Source organism: Chrysochloris asiatica, unplaced genomic scaffold (genome assembly GCF_000296735.1).
Source record: "Chrysochloris asiatica unplaced genomic scaffold, ChrAsi1.0 scaffold00045, whole genome shotgun sequence".
NCBI lineage: Eukaryota > Metazoa > Chordata > Mammalia > Afrosoricida > Chrysochloridae > Chrysochloris > Chrysochloris asiatica.
The window spans coordinates 16,599,393-16,617,406 of record NW_006408563.1 but is presented as its reverse complement, the minus strand read 5'-3'; the positions used below and the strand labels follow the sequence as shown (position 1 = coordinate 16,617,406).

Below are 18,014 nucleotides of genomic sequence, written 5' to 3'. Positions count from 1 at the left end.
ACAGATGCAGGATGTTCCACTTAACCTGCAGTGCAGATTACAAGACAACAGTCATGAAAATGCAATGCTCCCCCCTTTTCCCCCTAAAATTCCCACTTTTCCTCTTTAAGAGAGAGAAGAAACGAAACCAACTCAGCCTCTCCAAATGATCTATAGCTACAAGTTTTTACTAAAGAATTTCTACGTCAAATGATTTAAGAAACCAAAATAAACTGTAGAAAACATACATAAAAAGAGGCTCAGAGGTTGAAGTGTATGAGAACAGCATCTCCAGCCAGAATGATTTGTTGTTTCCGGCAGTCACATCAGTGTGGTGAAACATCCGGCCCCGCTGCTACAACCTGGGTTCTATGGCCACTTCTCTGTTCTACTTACCCTTCCTCCCCGACAAATGTGACATATAGCTTATTTCTCTGCAGGTCTTTTCTGGAGTAGCCCATAATCTGATTAAAAGCATCTTCTAGTAAGTGATCTCTTCTGATGATTAACCTGTCCACAAAGAGACAATTTATAAAACATAAGTTATTCCATTTAATTTCCAGTCCTGGTGTGGCACTGTGGGTTAAGGCGCTGGACTGCAAAGTCGTTTGAACTACAAGGTTGGTGATTCAAGCTCATAAGCTGCTCCTCAGAAATCTTATACAGGGTCGCTATGGTCAGAACCAACTTGACGGCACTTAACAACAATGACATAATTAAATAGGTGAGCAGTGGCCTTCCTTAATATCATTGCTGCCTTTTGTAAAGCACACACTGTGTTTAACTTATAACAGCATTTAGCAAAAGTTACATAAGAGAATAATTAAGAGTATCCCCACTTATAATCTGTAGTAACAACTCAAGAGTCCATTCTGAATGGTCAAATCATGTTACCCTGTAGGAAAATACTAATAAAACAACACACACAACTTTTGTTTAGTAAAATGAGAACAGCCCTATGAGGTCATGTTGTAAGGCTGCATGCACCTAAACAGAGAATTAAATTACTGAGGGCCTAGAGAGATGCCTGTGAGACCAAGAAGGGCAAACAACCCAAGCCACAAACAAAGTATCCTGCAAAACACAGGAGTTTACAATTGTGTTTAATTTTTAGATTTAATGACTCTAGAGATTCCCTAAGTGACAGATATAAGTGAATGATGCTTACAGCCAATGGAACCACTTTTGATGGATACAATTAAAGCCATCCTTGAGCAGTTATTAATTTGCCCTTAATGCAATTGATAATGGAAAAGCAGGTAACAGGGAGACTGAACACAGGAAACTTGTTCATCAAGACCTTCATAAATGAAGTCACAAGAAAGGTAACCCTCACAGTACAACGTGCTTGAGGCAGGTTGATAGGTTTTATAGAATGCAAGTGGAACCTGTGAACTAAATGCAGCAAACCCTGCCATGTGGGGCAGTCAGTCACCTGTGAGGCTGTTGGGCTGGCCTTTGACCTTATCACAGGCACCGAGGTTCATGGTCAGGATGCTAGGGTGATCCTCCATACTCGGCTCATCTGCACTCTGCGTGCAGGAGTGGAGCTGGGGATGAGGGGGCAATTGGGGTGAGAAGGATATAGAAATAATTTTAGGCCAGTGTAATTATGTTTCAGTTTCCCCATTTAAAGGGAAGTGGGTAAAAAGACAAGAAAAAATGTTCCTGAGACTTTCTTTCAGACAAGTGAAGTTTGTTTCACAGAACAAACCAGAGTTGACCATGATTCCTATGTTCGGGCCAGCCCAGGAGACAGTGAAATGCAACGTAGGACACGATGCTGTGACAGCCTACAGGCTAACAAATATATATTTAGTGCCAACAAGAGGTGTGTTTCAAGAGAAAAAGAAAATCAGCTTTCTCTTTTGCCTTTACTTTTACATGAAAAGAAGTAGTTAGTTTCTTTACTGTTTTGCTTTACAATTAAATTTACCATAATCACACTTAATTCCAGAACTGTACTTTATATGATCCTGTAATTCACAAATCCAAAGTAATTGGCACGCCAAATCACAAATCAATTTCCTAAATTCCCAACCAAGTCTCATTCTTTATAAGTCATGTGGTTTATGTCACTTTGGCTTACTTTAGTTTTCCTGGGCCTTGTCCATATCCCTTAGTCTCTAATTTCCTGTAGAAGTTCCGTAGTTTGGCTTCAAAATCTCGCTTGTAAGGTGCTGGAGCCCGGGCGTTAGCACGCTGAGTACCTACAGCAGACCACAAAAAGAGGAAAGTCTGGATTTGTATCATGTTCTTTGGTCCATGACATCATAGGAAAAAGTATTACTGTGTATAAGACTATAGTTGACAAGTAACAGGAGGCAGTTTAGTTTCTGTACATTCTACCTCCCCAAGTTGAAGGATATAACAATCTATTAGCCAGGTTTTAACAGATGTCTTCTTTGTGGCATTTTGGTTGAGAATAACAATCCTGTTTGAATAGTTTTAATGATGCCCATATTTTAGTCAAATATGTTCCCCTTTTCAGGTCAAACTAATATGAGTCAACCAGTATTACTCATGTCTACAGCTAATCCTTCAGGGTGGAATATGTTTACTTGCTGCTGTGATGATATCATGGCACTAGACAGAAAGTGGAATGTGAAAGTATGTGGTGCATTAAGAAAAGGTAGTGAGTATCTTTCAATTACTCTAAATTCTTCACTACAAAAACGTCTTTTACTATGCATTATAACAAAGATGAACTTGGACACATAATTACATACATTTCATACAGCATATTTCATTCATATACCAAATAATCTTGGCATAAAACCAGAATTCAGTCATTATTGCAATTGGGCAAAGGGGAAGTAATATTAACATTTATTGCATGCTTAGTATGTGCCAAGTACTATGATCAGGGGCAGATTATCTAAAGATGTCTTATACGTTATTCCGCTCCCACAAATGATTTAAAAAGCCTTGGGAATCCCATATAGGATCACTGTGAGTCAAACTGATTCCGAGGTACTAACAACAACAACAGGCATTAATAAATGTAAAAGCAACCAGGTCTGTTCCTTTTTCCATAGAAAAACCCAGCTTTGTGTCACAGGGTGATGACCCCACAAGGCCGGACACAAAGCTGAGGATGCATACAGGAATTCGACTCAGACTTATGACACTATTTCCACTAAATATTTCCCAATATGATGAAAGAAACCAGAAAATAAAAATTATAAAAGTTTATGCATTATACATAGTATGCAAAGATTTAGAGTTAGAAAACCAAAAGGGAAGAACACGGTCAGTATTTCTCAAGCTGGGGTAACTGAAGAAAAAATTCAAGCCTCGACTTTCGCTATTAAAAGATTCACTGGGCAAATTATTGAATGATGCAGAATGCATCAAGAAAAGATGGAAGGAATACACAGAGTCATTGTACCAAAAGGAAATGGTTAATGTTCAACCATTTCAAGAGATACCATATGAACAAGAGCCAATGATACTCAGAGAGGAAGTCCAAAGTGCATTGAAAGAAGTGGCAAAGAACAAGGCACCAGGAATTGATGGAATAAAAATTGAAATCTTTCAGGAAAGTGAGGCAGCACAGGAGGCACTCACTCATCTCTGCCAGGAAATTTGGAAGACAACTGTGTGGCCGACTGATTGGAAGAGATCAATGTTTGTGCCCATTCCAAAGAGAGGTGACCCAACGGAATGCGGAAATCATCGGACAATCTCTTTGATATCTCAAGCAAGCAAAGTTTTGCTCAAGGTAATACAGAAACGGCTGCAGTCATACATTGACAGAGAACTTCCAGAGGTTCAAGCTGGATTCAGAAGAGGCCGTGGAACGAGAGATATCATTGCTGATGTCCGATGGATCTTGGCTGAAAGCAGAGAATATCAGAAGGATGTTTACCTGTGCTTTATTGACTACGCAAAGGCTTTCGATTGTGTGGATCATGACAAGCTATGGACAACACTGAGAAGTATGAGTATTCCAGAACACTTAATTGTACTTCTAAGAAATCTGTACCTAGACCAAGAAGCAGTTGTTCGAACAGAACATGGGAACACTGAAAGTTTTAAAATTGGGAAAGGTGTGAGACAGGGTTGTATTCTTTCACCATACTTATTCAACCTGTATGCTGAGCAAATAATACGAGAAGCTGGGTTCTATGAAGAAAAACGTGGCATCAGGATTGGAGGAAGACTCATTAACAACCTGCGATATGCAGATGATACAACCTTGATCGCTGAAAGTGAAGAGGACTTGAAACATTTACTTATGAAGATTAAAGAGCACAGCCTTCGATATGGATTGCATCTCAATGTCAAGAAAACAAAAATCCTCACCACTGGACCAATAAACAACATTCTTATCAATGGAGAAAGGATTGAAGTTGTCAAGGACTTCATTCTTCTTGGATCAACTATCAACACTCGCGGAAGTAGCAGTCAAGAGATCAGACGACGTATTGCACTGGGCAAATCTGCTGCACAGGAACTTTTTAAAGTATTGAAGAGCAGAGATGTCAGCTTGAGGACTAGGGTGCGCCTGACCCAGGCCATTGTGTTTTCAATAGCCTCATATGGATGCGAAAGCTGGACAGTGAATAAAGAGGATCGTAGAAGAATTGATGCCTTTGAGTTGTGGTGTTGGAGGAGAATACTGAGGGTGCCATGGACTGCCAAAAGAACCAATAGATCTGTTTTGGAAGAAGTGCAGCCAGAGTGCTCCTTGGAGGCCAGGATGGCTAAGCTTCGTCTCTCCTACTTTGGACATGTAGTCCGGAGGAAACAATCGTTGGAGAAGGATGTCATGCTGGGTAGGGTGGAGGGTCAGAGAAAAAGAGGAAGACCTCCAACGAGATGGATTGGCCAGGTGGCATCATTGATGGACTCGGGGGTGGCAGCGGTGGTGAGGTTGGCCCAGGATCGAGCATTGTTTCGTTCTGCTGTGCATGGGGTCGCTATGAGTCGGTTCCGACTTGATGGCACCTGACAACAACAAAGCTCATTAAGGGAGTCCTGGTATGGCGCTGTGGGTTAATACGCCAGACTGCAAAGCCATTTGAACTGCAAAGTTGGTGGTTCAAGCTTACCAGCTGCTCCTTGGAAACCCTATACAGGGTTGCTATGGTCAGAAGCGACTCAATGGCACTTAACAAAAACAATAAGCTCATTAACTATTTTTTTGAACAAATGAATCTACCAAATTATTTTTTTCTAAATTTTATTTGGTTGTTGTCATTGAAGACACAGTAAACCATTCACAGATTTAATTGTTTCTAAATGTACAACGCCATGACATTGATTCTATTCTCCAACTTGTATGACCAGTCTCATTGTTGTTGTCTGAGTTGTTACTCCTAAACATATACTCACTGCCTCCTAAGGCTTACATCTAAACTGTAGAGTTGCTGTTGTCAATTTGGTCCCACACAGATAATTCTTTAAAAAACACAATGCTCATGACAGATCTCTTACTAGATAAGCAAAACTATTGCTGTGTTTTAAGACGACTTTAGGGGATATTTTTGATTAAAGGGTTAAAGATTATTTTAGGGTAATCATATCTACCTTCCATGACCCCAGAAAGACTACAGTTTATGAGAATCTGAAATTCTATTTTGCATTTCCAAAGGATTCTTCTATGGAATCTTTGACCAAAATATTCAGTAATGACAGGCGGGAACTATCTAGTGCTTATGGTTTCATGACAAAGGAGGCAACTGGTCCTGGAGGCAATTAGCCATACCTCCGTATCCTCCCCCTATTACTGACTCACCTTCTTTCTCTGTTGTTCAGGTGAATAGAGAACAACTATTGTGCCTTGGATGGCTGCATGCAAGCTTTTAAGACTCAGGTACTAAGTAAAGAATTAAGAGGTAGGGCAGAAACACTAAACATGTTATTAGGACAATTAACTGGGATGTCCCATGAAAGACAAACCCCTTAAAAAAAAAAGCCTAAGAACTAAATTCCATGAGGTATTTGTACATAGGCAGTCTTGTCCTTGTTGTAAATACATGTAAAAAGTCATTCTTATTGGTTGCTAATACTGTATTGGGAGCACGGTGACTCTGTAGGATAAGCACTGGGCTGTGTATCACAAGGTCAGTGGTTTGAGCCCACCAGTCACTCTGCAGGAGAAAGATGAGGCTCTCTGTTCCTGCAGCGATTTACAACCCCAGAAACCCTATATTGGGTTGCTATGAGTCTGAACCCACTCAACAGTGCTTAATAACAATAGCAACATACTGTATTAAGCTCAGCCACAGAGGCCTAAATAAATAAGGTGAAATAACCCTGAAGTTGATATCTTGGTTAGGATGACAGAAATAAAACCTACCAAACAATGAGAAAATTGTTAAGTCCTAAATTAGGTCATACAAATTATAAAGCAGAGGAGGTAAACTCTCAGCCCATTGGTTATATCTAGTCCTATGTTGTTGTTAGTGTGACACTGGACCACAAGGTTGGTTTGAACCACAAGGTCACCAGCCACTCCTTGGAAACCCAATACAGGGTCACTATGAGGTGAGATTGATTCAACAGCATTTAACAACTTGTTAAGTGTCATCAAGTCGGTTGTGACTTATAGCAACCCTATGCACAACAGAACAAAACATTGACCAATTCTGCATCATCCTCACAATTGAGATGAAATATGGTCATCTTGGCTTTTAAGGAGCATTCTGGTTGTACTTATTCCAAAATAGATTTATTTGTTCTTCTGACAGTCTATGGTACCTTTCAATATTCTTCTCCAGCACCATAACTTAAATATTTGCATCAATTCTTCGACTTTCTTTTTCACTGTCCAACTCTCACTTTTACTGAAAATATCATGGTTTGAGTTAGGCACTCTTTACTCCTCAAGCTGATATTTTTGCTCTTGAACACTTGAAAGAGGTCTTGTGCAGATTTGCCTAATGCAATATGTCATTTGATTTCTTTACTGTTGCTTCCATTAGTGTTGATGATGGATCCAAGCAAAAGGAAGTCTTTCACAACTTCAATCTTTTCTCCATTTCTCTTGTGTTACATATTGATCCAGTGGTAAGGATTTTTGTTTTCTTTACATTGAGGTACAACCCATATTTGCCTTTGTCTTCTTGAGCGGCCCTTGAAACTTTTCTATTTAGCTTTTTTATCTCCTCATGTCTTCCATTTGCTTTAATATCTGCATGCTGGACAACAAGTTTCAGAGTCTCTTCTGACATCTATTTTGGTCTTTTCTTTAGTCCTGTCTTCTTAATGACCTGTATGATGTTCTTGATGCCATCCCACAACCCTTCTGTTATTAATGTCTAATGCATCAAATATGTTCTTGAGATGATTTCTAAATTCAGGTGGGATATGTTCAGGGTCATAATTTGCCTCTCATGAACTTGTTTTAATCTTCCTCAGCTTCAGCTTGAACTTGCATATGAGGAATTATTGGTCTGTCCCACAGTCTGTCCCTAGGCTTGTTGGGCTGATAATATGAAGCTTTTCCACTGTCTCTTCCCACAGATGTAGTCAATTTGACTTCTGTGTGTTCCATGTGATGAACTTCATATATATAATCATCTTTTATGTTTTTTTAAAAGGTATTCACAATGAATAAGTCATTGGTTTGCAAAATTCTATCATGCAATCTCCAACATCATTTTTTATCACCAAAATCATATGTACCAACTATTGATCTTTCTTTTTTGTTTCCAACTTTTGCATTGCAACCACCAGTAATAATCAATACACCTTGATTGAATGTGTGATCAATTTCAGACTGAAGACATTGTCCCTATAGATCTATTTTATTTACTCTCAGAATTTTTTTCAAAATATTTAAAATTAATTGCTATAGAAAATTTCAAGTAAAAACTAATCCAAACTTTTCTCTTGAAAATTGTTTGGGAAATCTGGCAACAACCAACCTGCATTTTCCTGGGGCCAGAGCAATAGCTGGCTGCTCCAGATGGGCACATGCTGTCTACTTGCCACAGTCACTACCTGGCCCCCTAGGTACTTGTATCTGAGATACATGTTACATAAAAGTAAGTTTAAGTAGAGATCAACAGAGAAGAGATCTTAAGAAGACTTTATTGAACCAGAGCTTGTAAAAGGGCACTCTGTGAATTCTCTACGTTCCATATTATCTATGTGGGGAAAGAGTGAGCCCTGGGGAAGGGACTCCCAAGAAGTGGGATGAGCACTCCATATGTTCTCTGAAAACACTGAGGAGACCAGCACACCTACAGTGGAAGGGGACTGCTATGGACTAAATGGGAAATAAGACTGGTCAGAGAGCTTGGAGTCAAATTGTAAGAATGAAAAACATCACTGAGGAGTCTAGGGATAATGCAGTGGGCAATGAGAAGCACTTAAAGGCTCTTGAGCAAGGGACTAACATAAAAGTGTTGCATTTAGGAAATTACTTACATAGAACGTGTTGAACTGATGAAGGATGGGGTAATGAAAGGAGGCTGGAGGGAGGAGATGTAGCTTCAAGTTGTTGTAACTATCTAGACCTGAGGGGATGACAAACTAGTCTAGAGTATGAGAGGGTGACTCAGAGACACAGTGTGAAATAAGAGTTGGCCATGGACTGCATCAGTAAGGAAGAGGAATGGAGATCTCTGATGATAAACAGCGTTTTGTTGTCTTAAAAACAATGACAATAATTATCTCTTTAAAGTGCTTGTTAAGTGTCAAGGAGAGTGCAATTTGCATATAGGATTTTGGGAGGTTCTCATGCAATTCTAAGAAGCAGATATTTAATATTATTTCAATCATCATCACTCTGCACTAAGGAAACTGAAGAGGCAGTTTCCTGTCCAAGTCGTATGGCTGTGAACAGATTTGGGATATCTTTTCCTGTCCAAGTCGTATGGCTGTAAACAGATTTGGGATTTGCGCCATGTCTATCTGATGCTAAAACACAGAGTGGGAAATAATCTGATGGGTGGGGCATGAGAAGTTTTATATATAATGATGTGGAGGTGATAGCTGGTCAGGTGGGCAACTGCTCTACAGACACATGATAATACAGCCCTAGAGTTCAGGTGAGAGACCAGGGTCACACCTGCAGAATTAGTGAGTTAGTGTGTGCGTGGTACTTAGTGCACGGCCTGTCACATAAGAAGTGTCATTATAAGCATTAGCTGATATTGTTATTACCTGAAATAGAGGTGACTCATAAAGACATAAGGAGCTCTGGTAGCGCAGTGGTTACGAATTGGCCTGTGAACCTTAAGGTCAGCAGTTCAAAACTACCAGCCGCTCCGTGAGAAAAAATGAGGCTTTCTGCTCCCGTAAAGATTTACAGCCTCGGAAACCCTGTACAGGGTCGCTATGGGTCGGAACTGACTCGGCGGCACTTGACAACAGCAATAATAAAGACATGGGAAAATGTGTTAGGAATTCAGGAGTGGTTTTTACATTACTGGCTATTGATCAACTATCTGTGCAGAGATCTGTTTGTATAGTTATGAATCTTGTACCCAAAAGTGCTGGTCAATGTTAAAATAAGATACATAATCATTACTTTAAAAGCTTTGGGTGTAGAAGAGACTTCTAGACAGTAGTTCTTAAACTTGACTGCACATCAGAATCACTTGCTGTGTTGTTGAGTTGGCCCTTGACTCATGGTAACCCCAGGAACACTGAAATGGTCTATGATCGGTGTGATTCATACTGTTATTCACATGGTTCTCTTTCTTATTCTTTTTACAAATATTTGATTTTGTGTTTGGTGAAACATACACCATGTACATTTACTGTACATAAATCCACCCCTGTTCCAGTTTCTAGACATACTATCAATAACATTAGTTACATTCTTCACATTGTGTCTTTATCTCCTAATCTAGGTGTTTCACTGCCATTTCCTTAAACTTCCTGCCCCCCCAACCTTCTCATCTCTGTTCTATAATAGGTGTTGACCCTTTGATTTTACTTTTTAAAAAAACAAAAGTACAAATCAAGGGTGAAAAGTGCTACTCTGTGTGCTACACTGTAACTTAGTTTAAAAGTAATCTTAAAATAGAGCTTCAATTCAAAGTTTGAAAAGCAACTCAGGCCATAGTCTTAGGGATTCTCCAGTCTCAACAAATCCAGGAAATTTGGTTCTTTAATAATTCAAAGTTCTGTTCCACACTTCCTCCCTTTTTATCAAGATTCATTTATTGTGTTCCTCATCTGAACGTTTAGTAGTGGTAATTGGGTACCATCTAATTTTTCTGGTCTCAAGGTAGAGAAGCATAGAGTTTTCACAGGCTGGTTTTCGAAACTAGATTCCCAGGCCTTTTTTCCTAGATTGTCTCAGTTTGGAAGATCCACTGAAACCTGTTCAGCATCGTGGCAACACACAGGCCTGTGCTGACACAGTAGCAGTTTGATAAATGAAGTCAGCTCCCTGCAGGTAAGATAAGAATTCTCTACTGAGCCATCAGTGCCCCACCGAATCACTTAGGAAGTGTTTAAAAACAACAATGTTCAGGCCACACCCAACACCTGTTACATCTTACATCGTAGCTAGGGTGGAAGGTATAAGTGTTTTCTAAAGTTCTACAGATGATTCTAGTGGTCAAAGGTCCTCTAGAGAAAGGTCAAAGGTCACCAATGAAACACCTGGGCAGCATCCAGGGGCAAAGAGAAAATGAACACTTCCTATATGTTTGAAAGGCATTGCAATATGAAGGGACGTAATCTCCATGAGACTGGCGTCCTGGTGTGGCACTGTGGGGTAATGAATGCACTGGACCACAAGGTCGGTTTGAACAGCAAAGTCAGTTGTTCAAATTCACCAGCCGCTCTTCAGAAACCCTATGTAGGGTCACTGTGAGTTGAAGCCAACTCGAAGGCACTTAACAGCAACAATAACAATCTCCATGAAGCAGGCTGTTCTCCTTGGTGGTTGAGGGACAGCACAGCACAGTTCATGTCCACGAGGTGAGAGGATGTCCTGCTCAAGTCTAAAAAACTGCAGGCCAGTAAGCCCAGGCAACCCAAAAAGCAGCCAAAATGATAGGAGCTCAATTACTGAGAGGGAAGAGAAAAAAGAAAAAAGGACTGAATGAAAATCCTTTCAGAAGTCAAAAGAATATGATTCTTTGAGTTGATTACTTTAAAAAAAACAACAAATATATTATTGCTGAATAATTTGAGATGCTTAAAAGGATGTGGAAAATGCCATAATGAATTCCATCAATATTAGCTTAGACACTTGATAAAAATTAGCTCATATTCCATTTATACTCTACAGAAAGTGTTTCAATGTTGGAGACAAAAATCGCTAAGTGCAAAAATTATTTTGCTAATAGTTCCATTATGAGAAAAAAATCATTTATACATTACTTCATGGTTTAAAAATTACAGCAAATTATCCTGTTGGCCTTTGTCAAATTCTTACTGCAAGTCAGGTACAACTGCCAAGAAATTCCAGGGCAGGAATATTGCTTCTACTAAAACTGTTCTTGAAAGATTGAACTAATAGGATTATATAGGACCCATAGCTGAAAGTAAAGTTCTAGGATATAATACTTCATAAAAAATAATTTTATGGTCACTGTGGTCTTAAAAGAGAGTACTGTGGCTCTGTAGGATAATCAACAGACTACTAGCCACAAGGTCAGTGGTTTGAGCCCACCAGCTGTTCTGATGGAGAAAGAAGAGGCTTTCTGCTCTTGCAACGATTTACAACCTCCAAAACCTTAAAAATGGTTGCCAGAAATTGGAACCAACTGAACGACACTTAACAACAGTAACAACAACAACCTGGTCTTAAAAAGGATGCCAGCTCCAAAAAGATCAGTGTAATTGACCAAATGAAGGACCAACTAAGACAATCACCATTAGATCAATTTATTTGCAGAAAAAAAAAAAAATCAGTAAAAGATATTAGTATCAGCGCTTTTTCCTTCATTGTTGAGTCAGTTATAACTCATGGTGACACCCTGTGTGTGGGAGTAGAAATATGCTTCATGGGGCTTTCAATGACTTTTTTTTTTTAAAGCAGATTGCCTAGTCTTTCTTCTGAGATACCCCTGGTTGGACTTGAACCTTCAACCTTTTGTGCAACTGACTGCACCAGCCAGGGACTCCTTATTATCGCTTGATGTTGTTGTTAAGTGCTATCAAATCAGTTCTGTCCCATAGCGACCCTATATAGGGTTTCCGAGAAGCAGCTGGTAAGCTTGAACCACTGACCCTGCAATTCAAACCGACCTTGCAATCCAGAGCATTAACCCACAGTGCCATACTAGGATGGGTACTCAAGGCAATTTATATAAAGGGATAGATTAATCTACTATTACAAAAGAGCATAATTACATACAAACTAAGGAATTTTATATGATAAAATACTTCAGGTGACATGAGAAAAATCTTGGGTCTCTAGATTCTGAGTGTGCAGAACCCAGATTGAGTCAATGACTTGTGCACCACAGTGGATAGGATCAGAACTGGCCTGATGATCAAGGACTGCTCTAGGCCTCTGTATTGGGAGGGCTCACAAACTGTCTGACTTTTTATTTTGTATTTTTTAAAAATATATTTCTTGTTAATCAATGAGAACAAATCCTTGAGCAATACAATAATTTCTGGTAGACTCCAACTTCTGGAACATAGCTGAACACTGGAATTTAAAACACCACCACCACCAACAAAAATAACCTAAACCCCTAAAGCCATCTAAAGTAGAATGCACAGAACAGAAGCACTACTGAAGAGCCTGCATTGCTGCCTATTCCCTCCGAGTAGTGGTCACTGGTTTACACTTGCTGATGCTCTCCTTCACATGCCATTTACCAGAAACAAACAAACAATAAGCAAACAACAATGCAAAAGAAAAGCTTGAAAATTTGAATTCTCAGACCTTGGAAAATCCAAAGCAACCTTTTAAGAAGGGACAGCTGAAGAGCATGTCAACGAGATCATCTTCTGACAGCACTGGGGTAGGGCACACCACCTCATAACCCACCTCCATGTGGTGGCAAGGGCAGAATCTGCAACTCTCCTTGAGTCTCTGGCATCACAATTCCCCCAGACCCATCAGCTCAGGGTCCCTCCTTCATTTGTTCTATTTGGGTCCTGCAGAGAACGCTCTTTACAAAAACAGGTGTACAGTTACTGTAGGGACTAAGAGAATGGTGGGGGAAAGAAGAAAGAACGAGAGAGAATGCTTTTGAAAAGAGCAGGTGATGAGATGAGCGGTTGCAAAGATGCTCAGATGTTGGGGGAAAGAAGAGACAGGATTAAAGGAACCTTAGCATGTCACCCTACATGGAAGAAATGATTTCCTCTCACATCCTATTCCCTCAAGACAACTTGGCCCACACGGCTCTTCAGTGCTATGTGAATCTGCTTGACATCTGTTCTGTGTGACCTGGTGCTGGTCTAACTTCCAAGTAGTCCAGCTTTACTCAAACAACAACATCACAGTGCTCCAAACTAACCCTGCCAATCCTTAATATACTGCGCATAGAAAAGTAGGGAAAATATCATGGATTTTTTTAAAGGGTTTCAGCAAATGGTGGGATAAACAAACATTTTCTGGTACTTGAAAAGTCATAGCTCCAGTTACCTGGAAAATTCACATAAGTGAGTGCCTCTCCAACAATATTAGATAAATTAAGTGTTACGGCATTTAAATTCCTAGAAATGTGCTCCTACCAAATATTCTTAAATAAACTACTGGGTCCCTTATTTGGCATGATGAAGCATCTGGAGTTCAAAAAGATCTTTTCCTTCTGGCATAGCTGAGGTCAGGGTTGACATTATAATGACCCTAAAAAAACAAACCTTCACATTCCAAAATTTTGACACATTTTAGGTGAGCACTCTGCTAAACAGCTGCAAAAAGCAGTGAGTCAAAGTTTCCAAAGTCCCCCTTGCTCTCTGTACTGAAAAAGACATGCAAATGTGCTTGGAATAAAGAAAAGAGTGGAAAGCTTACCAGGCTCCTAGGAGTTCAGGAAGAAGACCATTAAAATTTGTCATAATGTCCCAATAGTATTCTCATACCAAAAGAAAAAAACAAATCTGTGTTGGAAGTAGTACAATCAGAATGCTCCTTAGAAGCCAGGATGGCCAGACTTTCTCTTTCATACTTTGGACATGTTACCAGAAGGGACCAGTCCCTGGAGAAGGACATCATGCTTGGTAAAGCGGAGGGTGAGCAAAAAAGAGGAAGACCCCCAGTAAGGTGGATTGGCACAGTTATAGCAGCAATGGGCTCAAGCTTAGTAACGATTATGAGGTTGGAACAGGACTGGACAGTGTTTCCTTCTGCTTTGCTTAATGTCATTATGAGTCAGTATCAACATCACTAAAAAATGGTGCAGTTCTAGACATGAGAAGGAGAAGCAGAACACTAAAAAATCAGTGTGAAATGTTTTCACAAAAACTTGAGGTAGATAGGTGAAAGGAGAGGCTACTTTACCCAGAGAAACTGAGGAGCTTTTCCACAGGACGAGTGAGGTTAGTTAGTCCTGCCTTTGGATAATATGGAATTAGTTATAGCTGCTTCAACTGAGAACAGGCAGTGTATCCCAATTTCAAGACCAAACCAAGCCCACCGAAACAGAGTAGGTCAAAATATGCAGATAATTCTTCCTGAAAATTAAAACCACAACAAACACTGCTAGCAATTTAGACATATTTGGGTTATACATGCCTTTGGAAAATGTTTATCCTTAAATCTAAATTTCCAGAATGTATTTTATGACCACCATGGATTACTCACATGCATTTGTGGTGCTAAATGAAGAAGCAGTGAGCTAGTCACCACTGAGAATGTTCATACAGAAGAGACATGTCAGCCAGTCTCAAAGGCATTGAATCCAAGGGGCAGAGTCTGGGGATCTGACTTTGTCTCAGGAAGTATGGGGCCACAGACGAGGCCTGGAAAGAAGAGCTGAGTGGCACAAGCCACGCTGAACACAGCTTTATTTCTTTAACCATACTGCGTTAGGTAAAGGGCAATGCATTTTAAACTTCAGCATAGCTTCTTACTAACATATAGACCATTCAGAATGATTCATATCTAGGCAGACAGTTCTGCATATCCAGGAGAATTAGATTCATATATTCCAATTATTCATGGTTTAAATGTTGTGTTTAAATGTCAAGTATATAGGATGGGCTTCAAAGAGTTCATGGAAAATGGAATTAAAAGGTAATGGAATTTTTCCATTTTTGAAGCTTCCTCATACATACTTCAGGGAATCAAATTTCCAGAAAGAAAGAAAAAGGGATAAATTAATGCTTTTATTGGATGCTTGTTACAACAGGGCTTCAAAAAGTTTATGGAAAAATTCCATTATCTTTCAATTCTATTTTTCCACAGACTCTCTGAAGCCCCCTCATGTGTGCCAGGCACAAGATTGTGTGCTCTCCTTAAAATAACCATGGGAAGTGATTACTATGGTGTCTACCCTATGGGAAAACAAAAATCCAGTTCAGTTAGGGAGGTGGATTGCCCAGTCTCACAGTTGGTAAATGACTGAAGCCAGCTATGAATTTCATAAATGTCCTTCCCTACGCCTGTAAAATTTACCTGTAGCCTCATGCACTTAGTTCCTTGCATCATATATTATTCCAAGTAAGTTTCCTCACTATGTTCCAAACTCGAGATATGCTTTTGACTCCAGTGCCCCATGTTCCTCCGACTTGCACTCTGGTGTCCGTTGATCTTTGTCCTATTCGATAAATCACTTTCCTTCCCCTGAGGATTATCTGACCTCTATACACACATGCTCAACTTGTCCATCCTAAAATCCCTTCCTTAACTCTGCTTGCCCTTCTAACTACTGCCCCATTGTGCTTTGTTTTTACCTCGATACTTCAAGAGGAGTATTCTATATTCCTAGTTTGGGCTTTATGTCTTGTATCATTCTTTAACTGGTCACAATTCAGTTTATGATCTATAGCTTCATGGAAACTGCTTGGGCAAAAGCTGTATGTAACTTCATCATTTTCAAATCTAAAAGCCTCCTCTTTTCATCCTGCATCCTTCCTTAACTTTTGAACATTTGATCCCATTAACAACTACCTCCTCTTCTTCAAAATCCAGCTCCTTGCAAAGACTTGCCTAACTCCCCTCCAACATCAGTTGTCTCCTTCACTTGCTCCTCTACCTCAACTGATCCCTTAAATACTGAGGTTATCCAAGTCACTATCCTTTGTTTTCTCTTTATTTCACTGACTTGTCTCTTCTGGTTCTTCTGATCTTCACTCTGGACTTTAAAGGCCACCAGCACAGCTATATTCCTAGTTGCCCATTTATTCTGAAGGCCATGACAGACTGTCTATTCCAATTGTCTTTGTTTTTGTTTTCAGTTAGGTAATATAAATATTCCTCAATAAAATAAGCCAGAAAATAAATGCATCTGATCTCTCCTCTCTAGACTACTATTTTTCCTTTCTTGGTGAACAGCGGTACTCTAATCCCTATACAGGGTCGCTGTGGGTCAGAATCGACTTGACGGCACTTCACAAGAACAAGATCTGCTTGGTTGTCTAGGTGGAGGTGATTTCCTCAGTCTGACTTGACTCCTCCCTCTTCTTCTGCCTTACATCCTACCTGCATGAGAAGACTTGATGACTTCATTCAACACATACCTTGAATTCATTCCCTTGTCTCAATCACCGCTGTCACTGCCTCATCCAGCCCTTCACATCCCTGGTGTTGATACAATAGCCTCCCAACTGTTTTCTCTCACTCTAGTCTCTCAGACTCTGAGCAATCCTGCTTACTGGACTGCTAACTGAAAGACAGTTCAAAGCCACCAGCTGTTCCTGAGAAACTCTATATAGAGAGGGTCACTATGACTCAGAACTACCTTGGTAGGACTTAGTGACACTGCCACCACCATCACCACAGTAATCTGCACAACAGACCTATTATTGGTATTCCTCTGGCTATAAAACTCCAAAGGTTCCACATGGGCAACAAAAAAAGGCCTCAGTGACCACTGGTCCTAGCCTAGGTTTTGAGAACTTCCTTCTCTTGTACCTATGAATTTGTTATAAAATACTTTTATGCTTCTGTGGCTTAACTCATGCTGTCCCTTTGTCTGGAATGCCTTCCTTCCTTTGGTCTTCCCGGTAGGTTCCTAGTATCATCCCCCACAGCCCCACTTCATACCTGTTGTCTTTTCTTTTCCCTACATACCTTGCCCTCAACTCTAAGGAAATCACTGTTCCCACATCTGTGTTCCCACACAGATCTTCATTACAGGACTAACCACAGAGCGTTACCAAGTCATCTGTTGACTCACTTGCCTGCACTCTTTTACCATGAGTCCTTCAAAGGCAGGGCCTGTATTATTCATCTTTGTTGCACCAGGTTCTAATTCACTGTTTGGATCATAGTTGGATGCTCAATAAATCTGAGTTAAATGAGCTTATTAATCGGCCTTTTCCTGTTTGCGGTATTCAATTAGGCTGCAGCTTTATTGTCATAGCAGTATGTGAAAACACACATTCAATATCAAAGAACATACTTTAGTATGTGACACCTATGGAGTTTGGATTTTTGTTGAAATGGCATTAAGGTCCAATAGCTGTTAAAATGTGAACAATGCATCACCTACAATAAAGATAAATACAGCTGATGGTCTGTCAACATCATACACAACCTTGCTACTTACTGCATTTGCTATCATTCATTCATCTATTCCATCATTCATATTATCTCTTTTAAAAAGAGTTTGCGCTTACATAATGTAGTTGTTTCGTCTGTCAAGTGAGCCCTGCTGGCACAGCAGTGAAAACACTGGACTGCTAACCAAAGGATCGGTGGTTTGAATCCACCAGCAGCTCCATAGGAGAAATTTGTGACAGTCTTCTTCTGTAAAACTTTATAGCCTTGGGAATTCTATGGGGCTGTTTTACTCTGTCTCATAGGGTTGCCAAAGCAGATGGAAGAAATGAGGAGGTCCAAGAGCTGAACAGAAAATTTCAAAAATCAGCTCGAGAAGATAGAGTTAAATATTATAACAAAATGTGCAAAAATCTGGAATCAGAAAACCAAAAAGGAAGAACACTCTCAGCATTTCTCAAGCTGGGGAAACTGAAGAAAAAATTCAAGC

At 39.9% G+C, this 18,014-nt stretch overlaps 1 protein-coding gene across 1 annotated transcript in view; it reads right to left on the bottom strand.

Annotated features, from left to right (window-relative positions):
• Positions 1-18,014, bottom strand: part of HECW2 (HECT, C2 and WW domain containing E3 ubiquitin protein ligase 2) — a 356,874-nt gene that overhangs the window by 54,216 nt on the left and 284,644 nt on the right. Inside the window, exons 19-20 of the mRNA XM_006862016.1 lie at positions 2,069-2,189; positions 376-489 (exon numbers count right to left, since the gene is read on the bottom strand). Of these exons, the coding sequence (XP_006862078.1) occupies positions 376-489; positions 2,069-2,189 (235 nt within the window). The remainder of the gene's footprint in view (positions 1-375; positions 490-2,068; positions 2,190-18,014) is intronic.